This window comes from Coregonus clupeaformis, unplaced genomic scaffold (assembly GCF_020615455.1).
Source record: "Coregonus clupeaformis isolate EN_2021a unplaced genomic scaffold, ASM2061545v1 scaf0126, whole genome shotgun sequence".
NCBI classification, from domain to species: Eukaryota; Metazoa; Chordata; class Actinopteri; order Salmoniformes; family Salmonidae; genus Coregonus; species Coregonus clupeaformis.
Genome location: NW_025533581.1, coordinates 444131 through 462503, shown reverse-complemented (window position 1 = coordinate 462503; position 18373 = coordinate 444131). Strand labels below are relative to the sequence as shown.

At 41.6% G+C, this 18373-nt stretch overlaps 1 protein-coding gene across 7 annotated transcripts in view; it reads left to right on the top strand.

Moving 5' to 3' along the window:
* The window catches only part of LOC121550240 (oxysterol-binding protein-related protein 8), a 176387-nt gene that overhangs the window by 144549 nt on the left and 13465 nt on the right, over window positions 1-18373 (top strand). For all 7 annotated transcript variants that reach the window (XM_045213597.1, XM_045213601.1, XM_045213598.1 and 4 more), the window contains 8 exons: window positions 2107-2191; window positions 2450-2612; window positions 3483-3708; window positions 5311-5495; window positions 7502-7583; window positions 7837-7935; window positions 16483-16579; window positions 16873-16971. In XM_045213597.1, coding sequence (XP_045069532.1) covers window positions 2107-2191; window positions 2450-2612; window positions 3483-3708; window positions 5311-5495; window positions 7502-7583; window positions 7837-7935; window positions 16483-16579; window positions 16873-16971 — 1036 coding nt within the window. The remainder of the gene's footprint in view (window positions 1-2106; window positions 2192-2449; window positions 2613-3482; window positions 3709-5310; window positions 5496-7501; window positions 7584-7836; window positions 7936-16482; window positions 16580-16872; window positions 16972-18373) is intronic.

The window sequence follows — 18373 nt, the reverse complement described above, 5'->3', positions numbered from 1 at the left end:
GTCTTTTTAGCTAATCCTCTCCCTACTCCATGTCACGTGCCAAAGAGACTGGCTTTTCTGCCATCTTAAAATATTAACATTCTATCATTAATGAGCTCGAGGAGATCAGAGGAGTTGAACCTGATTAGATCACCCTCACAGCTATCCGCATTGGTATCCGGTTGCTATCCGGTTACTAAGCAACCGTTTTTTGTTTGTCCAGATGAAATCAGTCTGTCAAAAGTTGCTAGCTCACGTTTGAATTCTCCAAACTAAATACATACTGCAATTCCAAGCACAAAACGTCATATTTTAAGCCTCAAAATACAACAACTTGCCTAGCTAACAGCTAAATGTTTGTTTTTGACTTTGTTATCAATTCTAATTCTATTTTCGAGGCTCCACATGTTTTCTTGGAAAATGTTATTTCCATCAACCAATAGAGGGGTTGGTTGTTTAGCAACAAAACCGACGCGTGCGCAACTATGGGGCAAAACAGCGTGGTTGGCTTAGCTTGTCGACAACATGTAAACTATATTTCGTCACAAATGTTTATTGAAAACATAAATTAATTTGCACAATGAGCACTTGTTGCCTCTCAAATACATCGTTGCAGTTGTTGGTTAGCTAACTAGCGAATTTGTGCCATATTAGCATTGACATGAAATCAGTCAAAACACCTCAAAACAAGACATGCTATCAAGAACAAGATGAAACTAGCTGAAACGAGTCACTTACGATTCCCCACATGGTAGTTTCTTGTCATTGTTGCTAGCTATCTGGCCATCCAGAATCACAACAACACACGGCCTTCTACGCCGTTGAAGCGTGCCCATTGCTTTCGTGACGTTGTCAGCTAACCCATCGATGAGTAACTCCAGTGCATATTGAACGTTGAGATTGCTGAAAGGCCAATCTCTTTGTCAAAGGCAAGGAGTGGAATGTTAGCTAAAGAGACTGGTACTCAGACTATTCAATTACCACAAGATAAAACATTTGATTAGCCAGACGTGCATCAGCCTTCACATCCACATCCTGGTCAAAATTATCATCTGGTTCTTTCATTTCAATTAAATACAATTCGATATTTTATTTGTCCCCCCTTCCTCCCCTGTCAATAAGAATGTTAGCATAATGATGCACACAATTAGCATTGAAATTGTCTAGCTGAAGGTTCTTCACATTTCAAATAATAACTGTTGCATGTTTTACCTGCATTATCACATTGGGTTCATCTCTGTATGAAATTGTCACAGTTCAAATCTCAGTTAGAGCGACAGCACTTTACGGTGTTTCTTCTTCATGTAAGTCTGTTGTGAGGGTAGTAGTGACAGTATAACGATACCCCCTAAACCAAATTACAAATAATTTGTAGACTGCAAATTGACCGCAAGAAGCCCAAACAGATATCATATTTGACTAAAACATAATAATTTCAAACCTTGCCAACATTTGTATATGATCACATCTGTCTATTATGCGTGGGAATACTTGAGAAAAGATTTCCAACATTTAAATCAATTAGAGCAGATTTTCTGGTGTTTTTGCAGTATTTTATGTCCAACAATGAAAAAAATAATATAATAATAATTTTGTCCCAGAAAACTTGAGGGGGCCAAATAAAACCACCCGCGGGCGGCCAGTTGGGGAACCCTGCCCTAAACCCTTTGTCTTGAGTAGGCACGGCACTACAGATGTCACACCCACTTACCACTGTATAATAACTATGGGCCCTAGTCAAAAGTAGTGCACTTAAAGGGAATATGGTTCTTTTAGGATGCATGCACGCCATATGAATGCCCCTCCAACCAAACAATAAAAGGATTGTTAAACAAAGCACCCTCCCTATTGCACGGCCAAACTGGACATCAGTGTCATCAATGGGACTTGCCAACAGGACCCATTATTTCACCGTTGGGGAATGTGATGAGTCATGTTCAGCTGGACACACACACACAGTCACACACACACACACACACCTTCCCATGGGCTTTGGCCTTGGTGATAGCTGTCAGTGCCATTGTGGTTGTATAATGTTACAGAGTGGATGTTTACCAAACCCTCTCTCTCTCTTTCCCTCCTCTCTCTCTCTCCTTCTCTCTCTCCTTCTCTCTCTCCGTGTGTCAGGGTCCTAAAGGGGAGGCGGTGGGTTCCATCACACAGCCATTACCCGGCAGCCACCTCATCTTCCGCGCCACCTCTGAGTCAGACGGTAAGAGATAGGATATGTTTTCAGATTTGTTCAATATATTTTTCCACCAATTTGTGTTTATATGATTGAATGTTTTAGTGTCTGCAATCCGTGCTGTGTCTGTTAGTGTGGGCTTGTTTGTGTGTGTATGTGCATGCAAGTGTTTTCTGTTCTTCCATGTGGGTGTGGTTATCTGTATGCGTTTGCTCATTCCTTATGTGCTACATGTGTAGGACTGTATAGTGTAGCCTCTCAACACCCCTGTCTCCTCTCCACCAGGCCGTTGTTGGATGGATGCTCTGGAGCTGGCTCTGAAGTGCTCCGGCCTCCTGAAGCGCACCATGATCCGCGAGGGCAAGGAGGAGCTGGCCACCACGGCCGGGGAGAGCTCCCAAATTAACTTCTACAGCCTGCTGCGAGCCCACAACATGCAGGGCTTCCAGTGAGTCTGCCCAGCCTACAGTACTGTCTCTCCGCTCTAGCCCAGCCCACTAGTCTACAACTCCCGTACCTGTTCCCTTTTCACACTATTCTGCCAACCCTAGTCAAATTGCGCTGGCTCTGATGTTTTATTACCACACTGTGTAACCAGGCCAGCGCGGGACAGCTCGGTTCAGCTCAGTAGTGTGAAAAGTCCTACTGGGTGGGCAAGCTTTCGTTCCAGCCTCTGCAGCAACACACCTGATTCAGTTCAGACTGAAGATGATTAGTTGTATATTTGAATCCGGAGCTGTTAGAAGCCTGGCCCTAGCCCGTCTCTCTTGTATCTCTATGTGGAGCAGCAAATCTTTATTCTACCCTCGTCTGCAGTCTGTTCGAGCTCTTGTGGCCTATTTCCATGTGCTTTGGGATGTTCCATTTGGCCTGAGATGACTGGTTGTGTCTGTTCTCTGAATGCATCAGAGTTGATTGTGGGTTGTAAAGATTGCATGTCTTCCCCTTTTCGCTGTCTTCTTGAGGCTTTCAACTTTCAAAGGATCTGTGTTGTACTGGGGGATTTGGCTACTGTGGAGAATTTCTGTACGTTTGTCAACTCTGCAGGGATCGCTCAAAAATACATTTATGCAGTAAGGCATGAGGACCCCTGTATTAATAGACTGTGCTATTGGTAGTGGTAATAGCAAGTTATCTTTTATGATTTTGTTCATTAGTCCACCAAACAATCCCAATTTGTTTTGCATGTCAGCATCAGTCAAGTTTTCTAGATGCACTTCACTTTCAGTGCAGAGCAAAAACTGTGATAATTATGTTTTGCAAAAAGGTTTTAGTGTGAACTATCCTTTTAATCCATTATCCTTGTTATTCCCGCTAGGTTCAACGACAGTGACCAGTTCAAGGACCCCGACCTGTACTCAGACAAGTCGGACCGGGAGGGGGAGCAGGACCATGAGGAGTCAGACGTGGAGGGGCTGGAAAAGAGCGAGGAGAGCGACAGTGACACGTCGGAACGCCAGGACGACTCCTACATTGACCTTGACCCCAACGAGGCCCTGCGGGAGACACCGTACCTGGAACAGTCCCACGAGGAGCTGGGAGAGGTGAGGAATGATGATGAGCGTAGTCAGTACCGCTGGCTCTTATTGGTCAGGGGGACTGAGCCCAGCCTACTCTGTATAAATGCATCTGAAGGGATGTGAGAATTTCCCCCCAAGGAAAGTTAGACTCAGTAACAATGAAGAGAATCATCTTGATTTGTTGTTTTTTAAGATTCAAGGCCTCAGAGAATATACTTAAGAGAATACGAGTGGCATTTCCTTGAACACAGTGGGAACACTTGATAAACCTTGGTTTAAAATGAGGAAGAGTTAGATGATACTGGGAACTGAATGCATTCAACCTAAATGTGTCTTCTGCATTTAACCCAACCCCTCTGAATCAGAGAGGTGCGGGGGGGCTGCCTTAATCGATATCATCGGCGCCGGGGAGCAGTTGTTGTTGGGGGTTAACTGCCTTGTTCAAGGGCAGAATGGCTGATTTTTTTTCTCTCCACCTTGCCGGCTTGGGGATTTGAACCAGCGGACTTTCATTTACTGGCGAAACGGTCTTAACCGCTAGGCTACCTGACACCCCACTGGTTGAAAGAGAAGTGAAACGATCAGAGTCGAGGGAGTCGAGGCATCCATCAAGAGTGGTGTGTGTGTGTGTGTGTGTGTGTGTGTGTGTGTGTGTGTGTGTGTGTGTGTGTGTGTGTGTGTGTGTGTGTGTGTGTAAAAGTGCCTTACTCATTGTGGGCAGCAGTTATCAGAGTGAAGCCTCAGACAGCCCTTAAATCAACCTGTCTGTGATCTATCTCACTGCAAAGAGCATCTCTCTCTCTCACCCTCTCTCTCTCTCTCTCTCTCTCTCGCGCTTTCTCACCCTCTCTTTTGCTCTCTCTCTAACTCTCTCTTATATGTCCCATTGTCTAATGTATTTTATTCTGACACGTTGAAACCTAAATTGCAATAGACAAGTAATCAGGACGTCCATCTCTTCTGCCACAGTTTCACTGCGGTGAATAGAATGTTATACGTGACAAGACAGTACTCAGTTAAGATTAGAGTTGTCAACAATCTTTAGAGGTTTGATGGAGCTTCATAAATAATTAGCTCATGATTATGAAATCTTGAGCACTATTAATATAGCCTTAGCCAAGTGCCACAGGCAGGGCATGAAGAAATTAGATTTGAAAGGGGGGGGTGGGGTGTTAGCGCGTGTGTGTATGCCTGCCTGCCTGCCTGCGTGAAATCCCTCCCAGCTGTTCTGTGGTGAATTAGAAGTGTCATTTTGATAGCTCTAATTAAACAGCCAGCAGAGGCTAAAATGGAAAGACCGAAGATGTGAATAATTAACTGATGAAGTTGTTCAGACCGGAGAGATGTTCATACCGAATCAATATCACGTTGGAGCAACTCCATAATGCGCTTGTACCATATAGGCATGTACTCCAATACTATGTGAATATTGTGCCCTTACATAGCCCATCACCTAGCAACCTCATCAAGCGGTTTGGATCTCTTGGCGCAACAGCTAATATGTTGGCTTGACAGTCGCTGTAGCGGGTTTGTGACCTGGTCGGGATTACCGCCAGAATTCATTGCAATATAAAAGTGTGTGTGGTGTGTACAGTAAATCACCAAACCTTTATGTGTGTTTCCCAGGCTGGTGAGGCGTCCCAGACAGAGACGGTGTCGGAGGAGAATAAGTCTCTGATCTGGACGCTGCTGAAGCAGGTCAGGCCTGGGATGGACCTGTCTAAAGTGGTCCTGCCCACCTTCATCCTGGAGCCACGCTCCTTCCTGGACAAGCTGTCCGACTACTACTACCATGCTGACTTCCTCTCTGAGTAAGTACTACTACCATGATGACTTCCTCTCTGAGTAAGTACTACTACCATGCTGACTTCCTCTCTGAGTAAGTACTACTACCATGATGACTTCCTCTCTGAGTAAGTACTACTACCATGCTGACTTCCTCTCTGAGTAAGTACTACTACCATGCTGACTTCCTCTCTGAGTAAGTACTACTACCATGATGACTTCCTCTCTGAGCAAGTACTACTACCATGCTGACTTCCTCTCTGAGTAAGTACTACTACCATGATGACTTCCTCTCTGAGTAAGTACTACTACCATGCTGACTTCCTCTCTGAGTAAGTACTACTACCATGATGACTTCCTCTCTGAGTAAGTACTACTACCATGATGACTTCCTCTCTGAGTAAGTACTACTACCATGATGACTTCCTCTCTGAGCAAGTACTACTACCATGCTGACTTCCTCTCTGAGTAAGTACTACTATCATGATGACTTCCTCTCTGAGTAAGTACTACTACCATGCTGACTTCCTCTCTGAGTAAGTACTACTACCATGATGACTTCCTCTCTGAGTAAGTACTACTACCATGATGACTTCCTCTCTGAGTAAGTACTACTACCATGATGACTTCCTCTCTGAGTAAGTACTACTACCATGATGACTTCCTCTCTGAGTAAGTACTACTACCATGATGACTTCCTCTCTGAGTAAGTACTACTACCATGATGACTTCCTCTCTGAGTAAGTACTACTACCATGATGACTTCCTCTCTTCTGAGTAAGTACTAGTACACTGGCTCCGGGGAGAAGGTTCCCCTAGGCACAGATCTAGGATCAGCTTCCCCTTCCCCAATCCTAGCCTTAACTATTAGTGTGGAAAATGCAAAACTGATACAAGATCAGTGTCTAGGGGCAACTTCACCCGACACCAAATCAAATCGAATTTTATTTGCCACATGCGCCGAATACAACAGATGTAGACATTACATTGAAATGCTTACTTACAAGCCCTTAACCAACAATGCATTTGTAAAAGTTTTTTTTTTTTTTTAAGTGTGAAGTAAAAAAAAATACAAGCAAATAACTCAATAAAATAAAATAACAGTAGGGAGGCTATATACAGGGGGGTACCGGTACAGAGTCAATGTGCGGGGGCACTGGCTAGTCAAGGTAATTGAGGTAATATGTACATGTGGGTAGAGTTAAAGTGACTATGCATAAATAATAAACAGAGTAGCAGCAGCGTAAAAGAGGGGGTGGGGGGGGGGGGCAGTGCAAATAGTCCGGGTAGCCATGATTAGCTGTTCAGGAGTCTTATGGCTTGGGGGTAGAAGCTGTTGAGAAGCCTTTTGGACCTAGACATGGCGCTCCGGTACCGCTTGCCTTGCGGTAGCAGAGAGAACAGTCTATGACTAGGGTGGCTGGAGTCTTTGACAATTTTGAGGGCCTTCCTCTGACACCGCCTGGTATAGAGGTCCTGGATGGCAGGAAGCTTGGCCCTGGTGATGTACTGGGCCGTACGCACTACCCTCTGTAGTGCCTTGCGGTCGGAGGCCGAGCAGTTGCCATACCAGGCGGTGATGCAACCAGTCAGGATGCTCTCGATGGAGCAGCTGTAGAACATTTTGAGGATCTGAGGACCCATGCCAAATCTTTTCACCAAGTAGTACACTTACAAAGCCTCCGTTATGAAGTGTACCACTACTTCAGTCTAGTACTATTCTTCTGACTGAGTACTTCTCCAACCAGTTAACAACTAGACCTGGCTGTAATGACTTCATTTGAACTAGTATTGCCTGCTAGGACAGTACTACCTAGCTGACCAATCAAATATCTTATATAGTAGGACAGTACTACCAAGCTGACTGATCAAAGATCTTATATAGTAGGACAGTACTACCAAGCTGACCAATCAAAGATCTTATATAGTAGGACAATACAGTCAGACCTGCCAAAGATACAGACAAATATTCAAAGATGTAGCTTTAACTTGATTTAGGTCCTCATTGCGATTTGATGTGTATCATTTCCAGGGCAGCTGTGGAGGAGAATGCCTACAACAGGATGAAGAAAGTGGTGAAGTGGTATATCTCTGGATTCTACAAAAAGCCACAGGTGATTAGAACATTCACTTAAAATAACTATTTAAGCAGGGTCATGTTCATTAGGAAAGCAGTGGAAAACATTTTGCAACGTAAAAAGAAAATTACTGGATAGGTCCTGGTAGTCTCCCCCCATTTCAGTCCATTTCTTCTGTTAGGTGCCTAATGAACACGACTCTGTTTGACATGTGACAAGATGTCCCTCGGTATCCCTACCATTCAGCAGACGTATCTAAAGCTCAGTTTTTCCTCTTTATGAAAACCAGGGACTGAAGAAGCCGTATAACCCCATCATTGGTGAGACCTACCGCTGCATGTGGCTCCATAGCAAGACCAACAGCAAGACCTTCTACATTTCTGAACAGGTAATGGAGCCAGGAGGGGAGACTGCTCCCTAACAGGTGTTTGTCTGATTGGGATGGGAGGGGAGACTGCTCCCGAATAAGTGATTGTCTGATTGGGATGGGAGGGGAGACTGCTCCTAACAGGTGTTTGTCTGATTGGGATGGGAGGGGAGACTGCTCCCGAATAAGTGATTGTCTGATTGGGATGGGAGGGGAGACTGCTCCCTAACAGGTGTTTGTCTGATTGGGATGGGAGGGGAGACTGCTCCCGAATAAGTGATTGTCTGATTGGGATGGGAGGGGAGACTGCTCCCTAACAGGTGTTTGTCTGATTGGGATGGGAGGGGAGACTGCTCCCTAATAAGTGATTGTCTGATTGGGATGGGAGGGGAGACTGCTCCCTAATAAATGATTGTCTGATTGGGGATGTTTAATCTGACATTTGAGCAATTGATTCACCTTGTAGGTAGTATGTAAATTATGGATGTGTGGGTGAGTAGATGGATGGATGGATCGACGGGTTGGTGGATGGATGGATGGATCGACGGGTTGGTGGATGGATGGGTGGATGAAAGAAGGAATAAATGTGATAGTGTAGTATATGATGAATGGTGGTCATCATTGCTGTCAACAAAAGAGTCCATCTATGCTGCATCGTGTCAGAAGTTTTTATTCATACCACGAGGTTACAGCATAAATTACAGACACGCGTTGTCTGGAGAGCAGTTGCCTCGAATTATAATAACCGCTCTGGGGTTTATTGTCCAAAACCCTTCTTATATAGACACTGCCAAAATAAGGGTTACCCCCTCTTCTGGCCAATCCCCAGTCTCCCCTGTCTACAAGACACTTCCGGTCTGTTGTATTTGGCGTCACACCCAAAACATTCCCTCTTCCTACTAACACAAACAACATTCCATTTCTTCATGAAAAACATTTAACAAAGGCATAATCTTCAGATACTATATTCCCCCTTCGAGACTAAACTAAGTCTCGAAAACAAACAGAATAGGATTATGACCAGTAACAATTTATCTTATTGAGTATCCTTAACCTTAAACCCAAAAACATTCTCCTCTAGAATGTAAATACCTTTCTATGAAATATGAATAACTATTTATGAAGTGTGAACACATTACTATGAATTATGAACAAACTGTTTATGAAGTGTGAACACATTACTATGAATTATGAATAAATCTTTATGGAGTGTGAGAGCGAAAAAACCTGTCCGGCAACCTTTGTTCCAAATCCATCCATCCATCAATCAAGACAGTAAAATTCTCTCACGGTCCCTCTGCCCCAGGCAACCACCGCGGTACTCCAGATAAACTCATAGACCATGTAAATACATTTGAAACTATGATGCCATTAAATACACATGTTTCCCCCTGCAAACAAAATCCTATCCAGAAACATCCACTCTCAGGCTGGTCAACCCATAGGACCTGAAAGGGAATCTCTCCCTGCCTAAACGTCCTTTCCCTAAACCCCATCGAAATAAACAAAAGCATCTAAGATCCTCATCTGCATTCAATAACATCAAACATCATTCTACTAAAATCAATACCTAAGAATATGACACCATTATGTATTACACATCAAATATGTCTATATTTCATTGCAGACACTGGAATGTAGTCCACTACACTTCATCTCCTCCGTAGTCTCCACCTCCACTGCATCGTTGATGATGGAATCGAAACCTTTCCACACCCTCCTTGTTCCATCTCCTCCAGTCATATTGTCCCTTCATATTGTCTTTGTTTGAGTCACATGTTCCCCCAAATGCTTCTGGAATGAAAAGAAAAGAAACGACCAAACAGTATCCTTTGCAAAACAACATTTTCAAATTAAACCTCAACATCAATTTAAGAATATAAAAATGACATATAAATGATGTATGAATCACATTATCCATTCCCCCCCTTGATTCATAAAATCATTCTAAAATCATACTAAAATCACCCTAAAAAAAAATGTTTTCCTTGAAACAATAAAAATAAAATGATCAAATAATCAAATATGATATTTATCCATCAGTAGGCCACTTGTCCCTCTTCGTCCAGATCCGGAACAGTCAACAATGGCATCTGAGTGTTGCCTCCAGGCACCACTTCCCCAACCTATCTCAATCTCATAACTTTCTCAAAAGTCAGTAACATATTACACAGTGCTATCAAAGCTGTGATTAAAATGTAACCCATCACTGCCCCCTACTGGCCTAACTGATCTTGCAACCAAATGCATCCCTGATATTTTCCCATGTATATATATATAACCCCAGTAATATTCTCTGAACTATCCGGACCCAAAATATAACAAATATTTATCAATATGATCTTCCCAAATGTTTGCACCATACCATGACTAAAAAGTCCAAGTCCCCACTTCTCTCCCAGACTTATTCTCCAATGATAGGCTTGAAGACTATGACATGTAGCCATGTCACCCTTTTAACCCTAGATTTAGCTGTGTCCGGTGCTATCCCTCTTATAATAGTAGAAACCTCATATAGAAGCTTCAACGTTGACATGTAACCAAATCCTGTCCATCCCTAATGTAAGAATATAGATGCTTTATCACCCCCAAACCCCTAAATATCTCTAAAATTCCCCATAGTCACATTGTCAGTCAAAAGCTAATCTTTTAACCATCAAAGTCCTGCTCTTCTTACTACCTGGTATATAAAAAGTAACCTATTATTTGTCATTACTACCCTTAAGTTCATACTTATCCAAAGTTATACTATACTCATCACACTCTGATATTCCCATAAACATACCCCTTACCTCATATGTTTTATTAGAACAACAACAACTTTTATCTTCACTGGTTCACCTGAATACTTCAGGTTTCCACTGTTACCTGACTTTACTTTCCATCTAACAATTCCCATAGGGTAATCCATTTACCCAAGAACACTTAAACCCTAGGCTTAAACCACTGTTCTGACAACGACATTATTTTATCGGTCAATGACTGTTGCCGATACCACAGTCATGACAAAGCATAACTCTAACCCATACCTGACAGAGGCCGCGCGACCATCTAACACGTCTTGGGCTGGCATCCCCAACAGACATCAACCCTCAAGATTCCTCACTGATTCTTACAGAATGAGTTAATCTATCTCTAATTTTCACAACAGAGGAACGAGCAGTACTGATCAGATACCCCCCCTCTGTCATCAAAATCAAAAGACCCCATCCTGCAGCTTCCATGATGAATCTATATTCTCCATTTCAGATTAATCTATATTGTTTCTATCTGTTCTCTTATTTTAACCCCATTCGTACCATAACCTCCTGAGTCCCTCTTGCTACCTCTACTTTCAGAACAGTTGTTGTCATCCTTCCTACATTTGCTATTACCATCGTATCATTAATCCCTTCCCAAAGTTACCATTAACGTTGTTGATTTAGTTGATGAATTAAAACCCTTAATTCCTTCTAGTGGAAAAGCTACCAATATACTCTGTGTATTATTTACTGTTTGAGTGACTACTGTAATAAACTTATCCTTAACTCCCTCTGTGACTGTGGAAAGTTCTACAGACTTCAAATCTTCCATTATAAGCGTCACTTTACGAATTACATAGCCCTTTAACCAATAATTCTTAACCGGAACAAATTTCTATGCTTTCACTAGATAAGTACACATTCTCCCTGATCTTTATCTGTAACCTTACGCAAAATAATCCCTTGTTTGACCAAGTGCAACAGCTTCTACTTCTGATCCTGCTAACAATACTTATTCTCCCTAATTATCTCTCTCTCTCTGTGAAAGAAACGTCATCATCCTAAATGGCATATTATAATTATTATTCTCCTAACCCTAATAACAGTATTTTCCCCCTATAATTGATGCTGGACCCTTATAATCAAATGCGCTATATTTATGGCTTTAATAACTATCAATGTTGAAAGAGTTAAATTACTTCTCACTGTTGTTTTAATAGACTCACGTGGTGATGTCATTATTGTTACTTCCTCATCCCTAGTTTTCCCAAAGCTCTGAACTCTTTGCTTGTACTTCCATCCATCACCCCTAGTGTCACTTTTTCCCCCTTTCAGTTCTACCTCTAAACTTTAAACCTTTTGATTATAACAAAAGGTACCCACAATTACCTTGATCTTTCTATTCTAAAGTGTCATTCATTACTGTTCTCTCTCTCTCTTACTACTAACTTTAAAACTTAGCTTACTGTCTCAGAGTTCCTTCAACCCTAATCTACTCCTAACTTATTTTAATCTAATCTTCTCCTCTCATAACATTTAAAACCTTTTCCCCTGATTTTCACAAAATCCCTTACCACCAAATTTGTAGAATATGTGATTGGGAAAGTTCCCCACCTGCTTCTGACTCATTACACACAGACTTGGCAAAACGACTAAACACCTTTTAGCCTAGCCTGAAATCCCTTAGTGTAAGAATGTCACCCAGAATAAACAGTCACCCCTTTTAACTTTATTTTCCCAGACAATGTCTAATAGACAGAACAATAGATTATCATCCTTCCTATGATATTATCTTTTAAGCAAATGATTCCCAAAAACCCTACTTCTTAAAATATTCTACCAGACAGTCAGTCGTCTAATGTGCCTCTGATTGAACACTTCAATTTACACCATGCATCTCTTCCCACAATGTCATTGATATATTGTCCTAATATTAGTATGTCTATTTTAATTCCTATTTGACTTCTATAGCAGAGCTCAATTGATTCCTTAAGAGTAATTAAACTGTTTTACTACCTCAAATCCCTATCCTATCCTAATTTAGTTAGATGTTTAATTAGTGAGATGTTTAACCTCTTTAGGCTGAACCCAGATAAGTTTTCCCCTATTCACTATCACTTCTAATGGTCGGTTGTTTTTACTTCAATTGTTGGCTATTTTCTCTTCTTCTCTAATCGATGCTCTCAGCTGATACCCCCCTTCCGGATATTCTAGACACTCTAGAATATTTAGGGTTCACCTGGAGAACAGGTGATCTTGAATTGCCCCTGTATCTTCCTTAAAAATGTTCTCTTGTTTCCTCCTGACTTGTTGCTGTGGATATGGAACATCTGGTACCCCCCTTGGCTGGTACAATTGCACTTGACATTGTCCAGTTGAAGCTGTAACAGTGATTGTTGATTTGGTTCACTCTGATTCTTCATAACCAAAACTTCTCTTCTCCACCAGTTGTATGATTGAGTTTTCAGAGTTTCTTCGTCTTGTTCTTTCTCGTTGTTGACATATCAGTATTCTTCAAAAGGTTATCTTCTAAGTTCTGTTCTTGAAATATCATCTTCTTACTAGTGGCCTTTCCTTTGGCCTCACTGTATTATTCTTCTCCTTCAATTCTTGAGGTCTTCATCCAGTCGTGTTACTTCTTCCACTTCTCCATTTCTTCTTTGCTCTTGTACCTTCAACTTTCATCAGAGATCAAATCTCTAGTATCCATTTCTTCTTTCCTCTCTTGCCACTTCCCTCTGATCACAGAGTCACCTCCACCCATGACCTCTCATCAATCACTCTCATCTTCATCATCCTCTTCTCCTTCACGTTCCAGACCTCTCATTTTCTTCCGTCTTCTGGATTCATCTTCATCGTTGTTTCTGCGGGTACCCTATCTATTATTTGTCTATATTTCTGATGCAATAATCACTCCTGGATGATCATTGTAAGCTGAGAATAAACATCCCTAAGCTCTACTTTTTAAACCTATTTTATCAATTACTGTTTGAGAATGAAGGGCAACTTTTGTTTCACTTGCCAGATACCCTAGCAACACTGTAATTAAAGGATTACCACTATTTCAACCCGTGTAATGACTTTCATAGTCCTAATATCTTTTTCCCCATTGTAACAACCCTTTTATATTCCTTTATTGTGAACTATCTTATTTTAGACTGTATAGCCCATGGCTTCCCCCACTCTAATTCTTTTTTTAAATAAATCAATTAAAAATCATGAATAATTAAAACCAATCTTTATTCCTATATCACCAATTTATCAATTAGTGTTGACTATATTACCACAACCCATCAAATGCAAGTAAATTAGTCAACTTCAAAGCAATCCCAAAAACAAAGCCTCTAACCCTATCATTACTCCAATTCCCATCAAACCCCAGTGATACACAGAGCATCCAAAATGCAATTTTTAATGAAATAGTATTTGCCAAGCCTATGTAAAATCGTCATAACATCACATATCTTGTAACAGTAACCTTTTTTATGACTTGATCCTCTGATGCGTCACGTGATCACTTCCTGTATCTCCTCGCTCCCCCTCTCTCCTGTCTCTCATGACAAGGGACAAAGACACAAGAACAGCTTTTAGTAGTTAATGCCATCACTGAGTATTTCCAACCATTCAATATTCATTCGTTCTACATTATTCACTCTAAGACTAAACTCAGAACTAAATAGATCGCTCAAAAACATTATTTTAATCCGTTATTTAATTATTTAATTCAATCTATTATAATCCGTTATCATATATTTAATTTATAAATTCAATAGGTCCCAAAACAAGTTTCATCTTAACCCACCGCCGTTTAAACTTATAAGATTCGTGTTAAAATCTCTTTATGCGTATTTGTTCCGTCGTCTGTGTTCCTCTGTCTCCCCCTGCAGTTTAACCAATGTGTTGTTTTGCAGAATCCCACGCATGCGCAAATATCATTTTAACCTCATGCTTGAGTTTTAGCATCCCCTCGTGGTGTCGTTTAGTGCCGTAAAACAAAACGTTCCCTAATCTCGTGCCATAAACTCCCCTTTCTGTAGTGTAGTGTCGCAAAATTAAACGCATGCCCATACATTTATTAAATAAATAGCTCCAAAACATTTCATTTAATTTTAATCGTCTTTTAATTTAATTAATTATACTCCGTCAACATATATTTGATTTATAACTTTACTACATCTCGCCAAATAGTTTCACGTTCGAACAACAGCCGTTTAACACCTAGGAGATTTTTCCCAAAATCTCTCTATTCTGTGACTATTGTCCCTTCCGACCCCCCACATGGGACCTATGACCCTTACCCACAATGCCGTGCTTTGTAGGCTTAGCACATAACCACATGTTGTAGTTTTAGCCCCGTAAAATCACGCACATGCGCACATCCAATTTTAAACACGTTTTCACCGTGGAAGATTTTAGATCTCTCCCCAAACAGACAGAATAACCGTCCAACTGTAACTCTCGTTTTCCCCTCCTAGTCAAACAACATTTAACAGCGCTCACAAAACATACAACCTGACTTACAGACAGTGACAAGTTTAAGAGACTTTAATCCATCGCAATGGAATCTCTAAGGATATCCGTTAGCATGTAGCACGCAACACAATTAGCATGTAGCATTAGCATTTAGCTTAGCCTAAGGTACACCGTGACACAAAACACAATTAGCATGTAGCATTAGCATTTAGCCACGATGTACCACGTGACCCGTAACAATCCAGCCCTAGCCCTAGCCTCCAGCTAACTGCGGCCTACTAGCTATACAAATGAACACCCCGCACCGTGGCCAAATCATCATCATCGCAATTATCTCCGTCTAACTTTTTGTTGCCGTAAGTTCTGGATAATCATAGAGAGGTTACCCCATGCATTATAGTCCGTCAACCATACGATGAGTATATAACATGCATATAATTCGTCCAGCTTAATAATTCCCAGAATTAACCTTACACCACCTAACGCGTTGCAAGGATTTTATGGCCCATTCCTAAAGAATCGCCTCGATCAAGAGGTCTTTTCCGTATTCACGGTGCCCTAACTATGCAGACGTCTTCCAACATTTATTGTCTACCAATCCATTGTCCTAAAACATGCTATTATTCCCCGTTTAACCATCAACCAAATTTAGAATATTTGTTATCAGACTCCCAATCAACAGCCATAACGCCACCCGAAACACGGTCGTAAGGGTACACTCCTCCAGTGTACATAAGCAGTAACAAAACCAACAACTTAGCTGTATCTAGTCGGGTCATGACTCCAGACCAAAGTCAGCTTGAGTTAGCCTGGCGACTCCAAATGCAGCAAAGAAGGATTGCATCATCCCTCCTGGCAAGCTCGCCATTATGTAGTATATGATGAATGGTGGTCATCATTGCTGTCAACAAAAGAGTCCATCTATGCTGCATCGTGTCAGAAGTTTTTATTCATACCACGAGGTTACAGCATAAATTACAGACACGCGTTGTCTGGAGAGCAGTTGCCTCGAATTATAATAACCGCTCTGGGGTTTATTGTCCAAAACCCTTCTTATATAGACACTGCCAAAATAAGGGTTACCCCCTCTTCTGGCCAATCCCCAGTCTCCCCTGTCTACAAGACACTTCCGGTCTGTTGTATTTGGCGTCACACCCAAAACATTCCCTCTTCCTACTAACACAAACAACATTCAATTTCTTCATGAAAAACATTTAACAAAGGCATAATCTTCAGATACTATAATAGGTTTTCAGAAGGTCTAGACTCTACAACATGACATGTTCTGGTAGACTGGGTATGATCAGGTCTAGCTTCTCCTGACCTCTGACCAATCTCCTTCTCTCCCTGTCAGGTGTCCCATCATCCTCCAGTGTCGGCGTTCTACGTCAGTAACAGGAAGGACGGCTTCTGTCTCAGCGGAAGCATCCTGGCCAAGTCTAAGTTCTACGGTAGAACACACACTCCTACACACACACACACACATGCATGCACGCCGACACACACACACACACACACACACACACACACACACACACACACACACACACACCAAACAGCACATGTGTATAAGTACAGACTTAGGGCCTGTCTCATTATCAGCGGGTAGTGAACATTTTGGAACACATTTCTGCCGTAAAAATGTTTTTTTTTTTTTTTCAGTTTTAAAAGTGCACCCAACAAATGTTTTAGCGGTGTAAATTTTTTTTCCTGGGTGTCGTCATGACGATGTGTCTCTGTGCAGGAAACTCCCTGTCGGCCATATTGGACGGAGAGGCTCGGCTCACCTTCCTCAACAGAGGAGAAGACTACGTCATGAACATGCCCTACGCCCACTGCAAAGGTCTGACCTCTTTTACTGGCTGGAGTCTTACTGTGAAAGCTACACATGTTGCATTAATACCCTTATAATGATATATGCCCACCAAATGTTCTTTGCAAGCATACCAGGGTTGGGCTCAATTCAAATTGAAGTCAGTGAATTCAGGAAGTACACTGAAATTCTAATTCAATAATTAAAAATATCTATTTTTAATGACTTCTTAATAAACTGAAAAGGAGAAGCTATTTATGTCAGAAGTTTAAAACATTTTTGATTTTAAATTCAAATCACTTCCTGAATTGACTGACTTGAGCCCAACCCTGAAGCATACACGTCCCTTTCTTCTACATGGGAAGTACAGTCAACCTTACTTCTCTAGTCATACAGACTGACTGGAAAGTACAGAACTGTAGTACTGTAAATATACTTCACTACTAACTGAATCGGTCCTGATTGGCACACTACCAGGATTGGAGTCAATACCATTTCATTTCAGTCAATATAAAAGTAATGGGGAACATTGGAATCAGAATTTCAGTTTACTTCCTGAATGGAATTCATTTAAATGGAATAGACCCTAACACTGCACTCTACTGTAGAGTATACTAACTATCCTTCCTCTGTAGGGTACCATCTCTACTGTACTGTATACTAACTATCCTTCCTCTGTAGGGTACCATCTCTACTGTAGTGTATACTAACTATCCTCCCTCTGTAGGGTACCATCTCTAATGTAGTGTATACTAACTATCCTCCATCTGTAGGGTACCATCTCTACTGTAGTGTATACTAACTATCCTCCCTCTGTAGGGTACCATCTCTAATGTAGTGTATACTAACTATCCTCCCTCTGTAGGGTACCATCTCTAATGTAGTGTATACTAACTATCCTCCCTCTGTAGGGTACCATCTCTACTGTAGTGTATACTAACTATCCTTCCTCTGTAGGGTACCATCTCTACTGTAGTGTATACTAACTATCCTCCCTCTGTAGGGTACCATCTCTACTGTAGTGTATACTAACTATCCTCCCTCTGTAGGGTACCATCTCTACTGTAGTGTATACTAACTATCCTCCCTCTGTAGGGTACCATCTCTAATGTAGTGTATACTAACTATCCTCCCTCTGTAGGGTACCATCTCTACTGTAGTGTATACTAACTATCCTTCCTCTGTAGGGTACCATCTCTACTGTAGTGTATACTAACTATCCTCCCTCTGTAGGGTACCATCTCTACTGTAGTGTATACTAACTATCCTCCCTCTGTAGGGTACCATCTCTACTGTAGTGTATACTAACTATCCTCCCTCTGTAGGGTACCATCTCTACTGTAGTGTATACTAATTATCCTCCCTCTGTAGGGTACCATCTCTACTGTAGAGTATACTAACTATCCTCCCTCTGTAGGGTACCATCTCTACT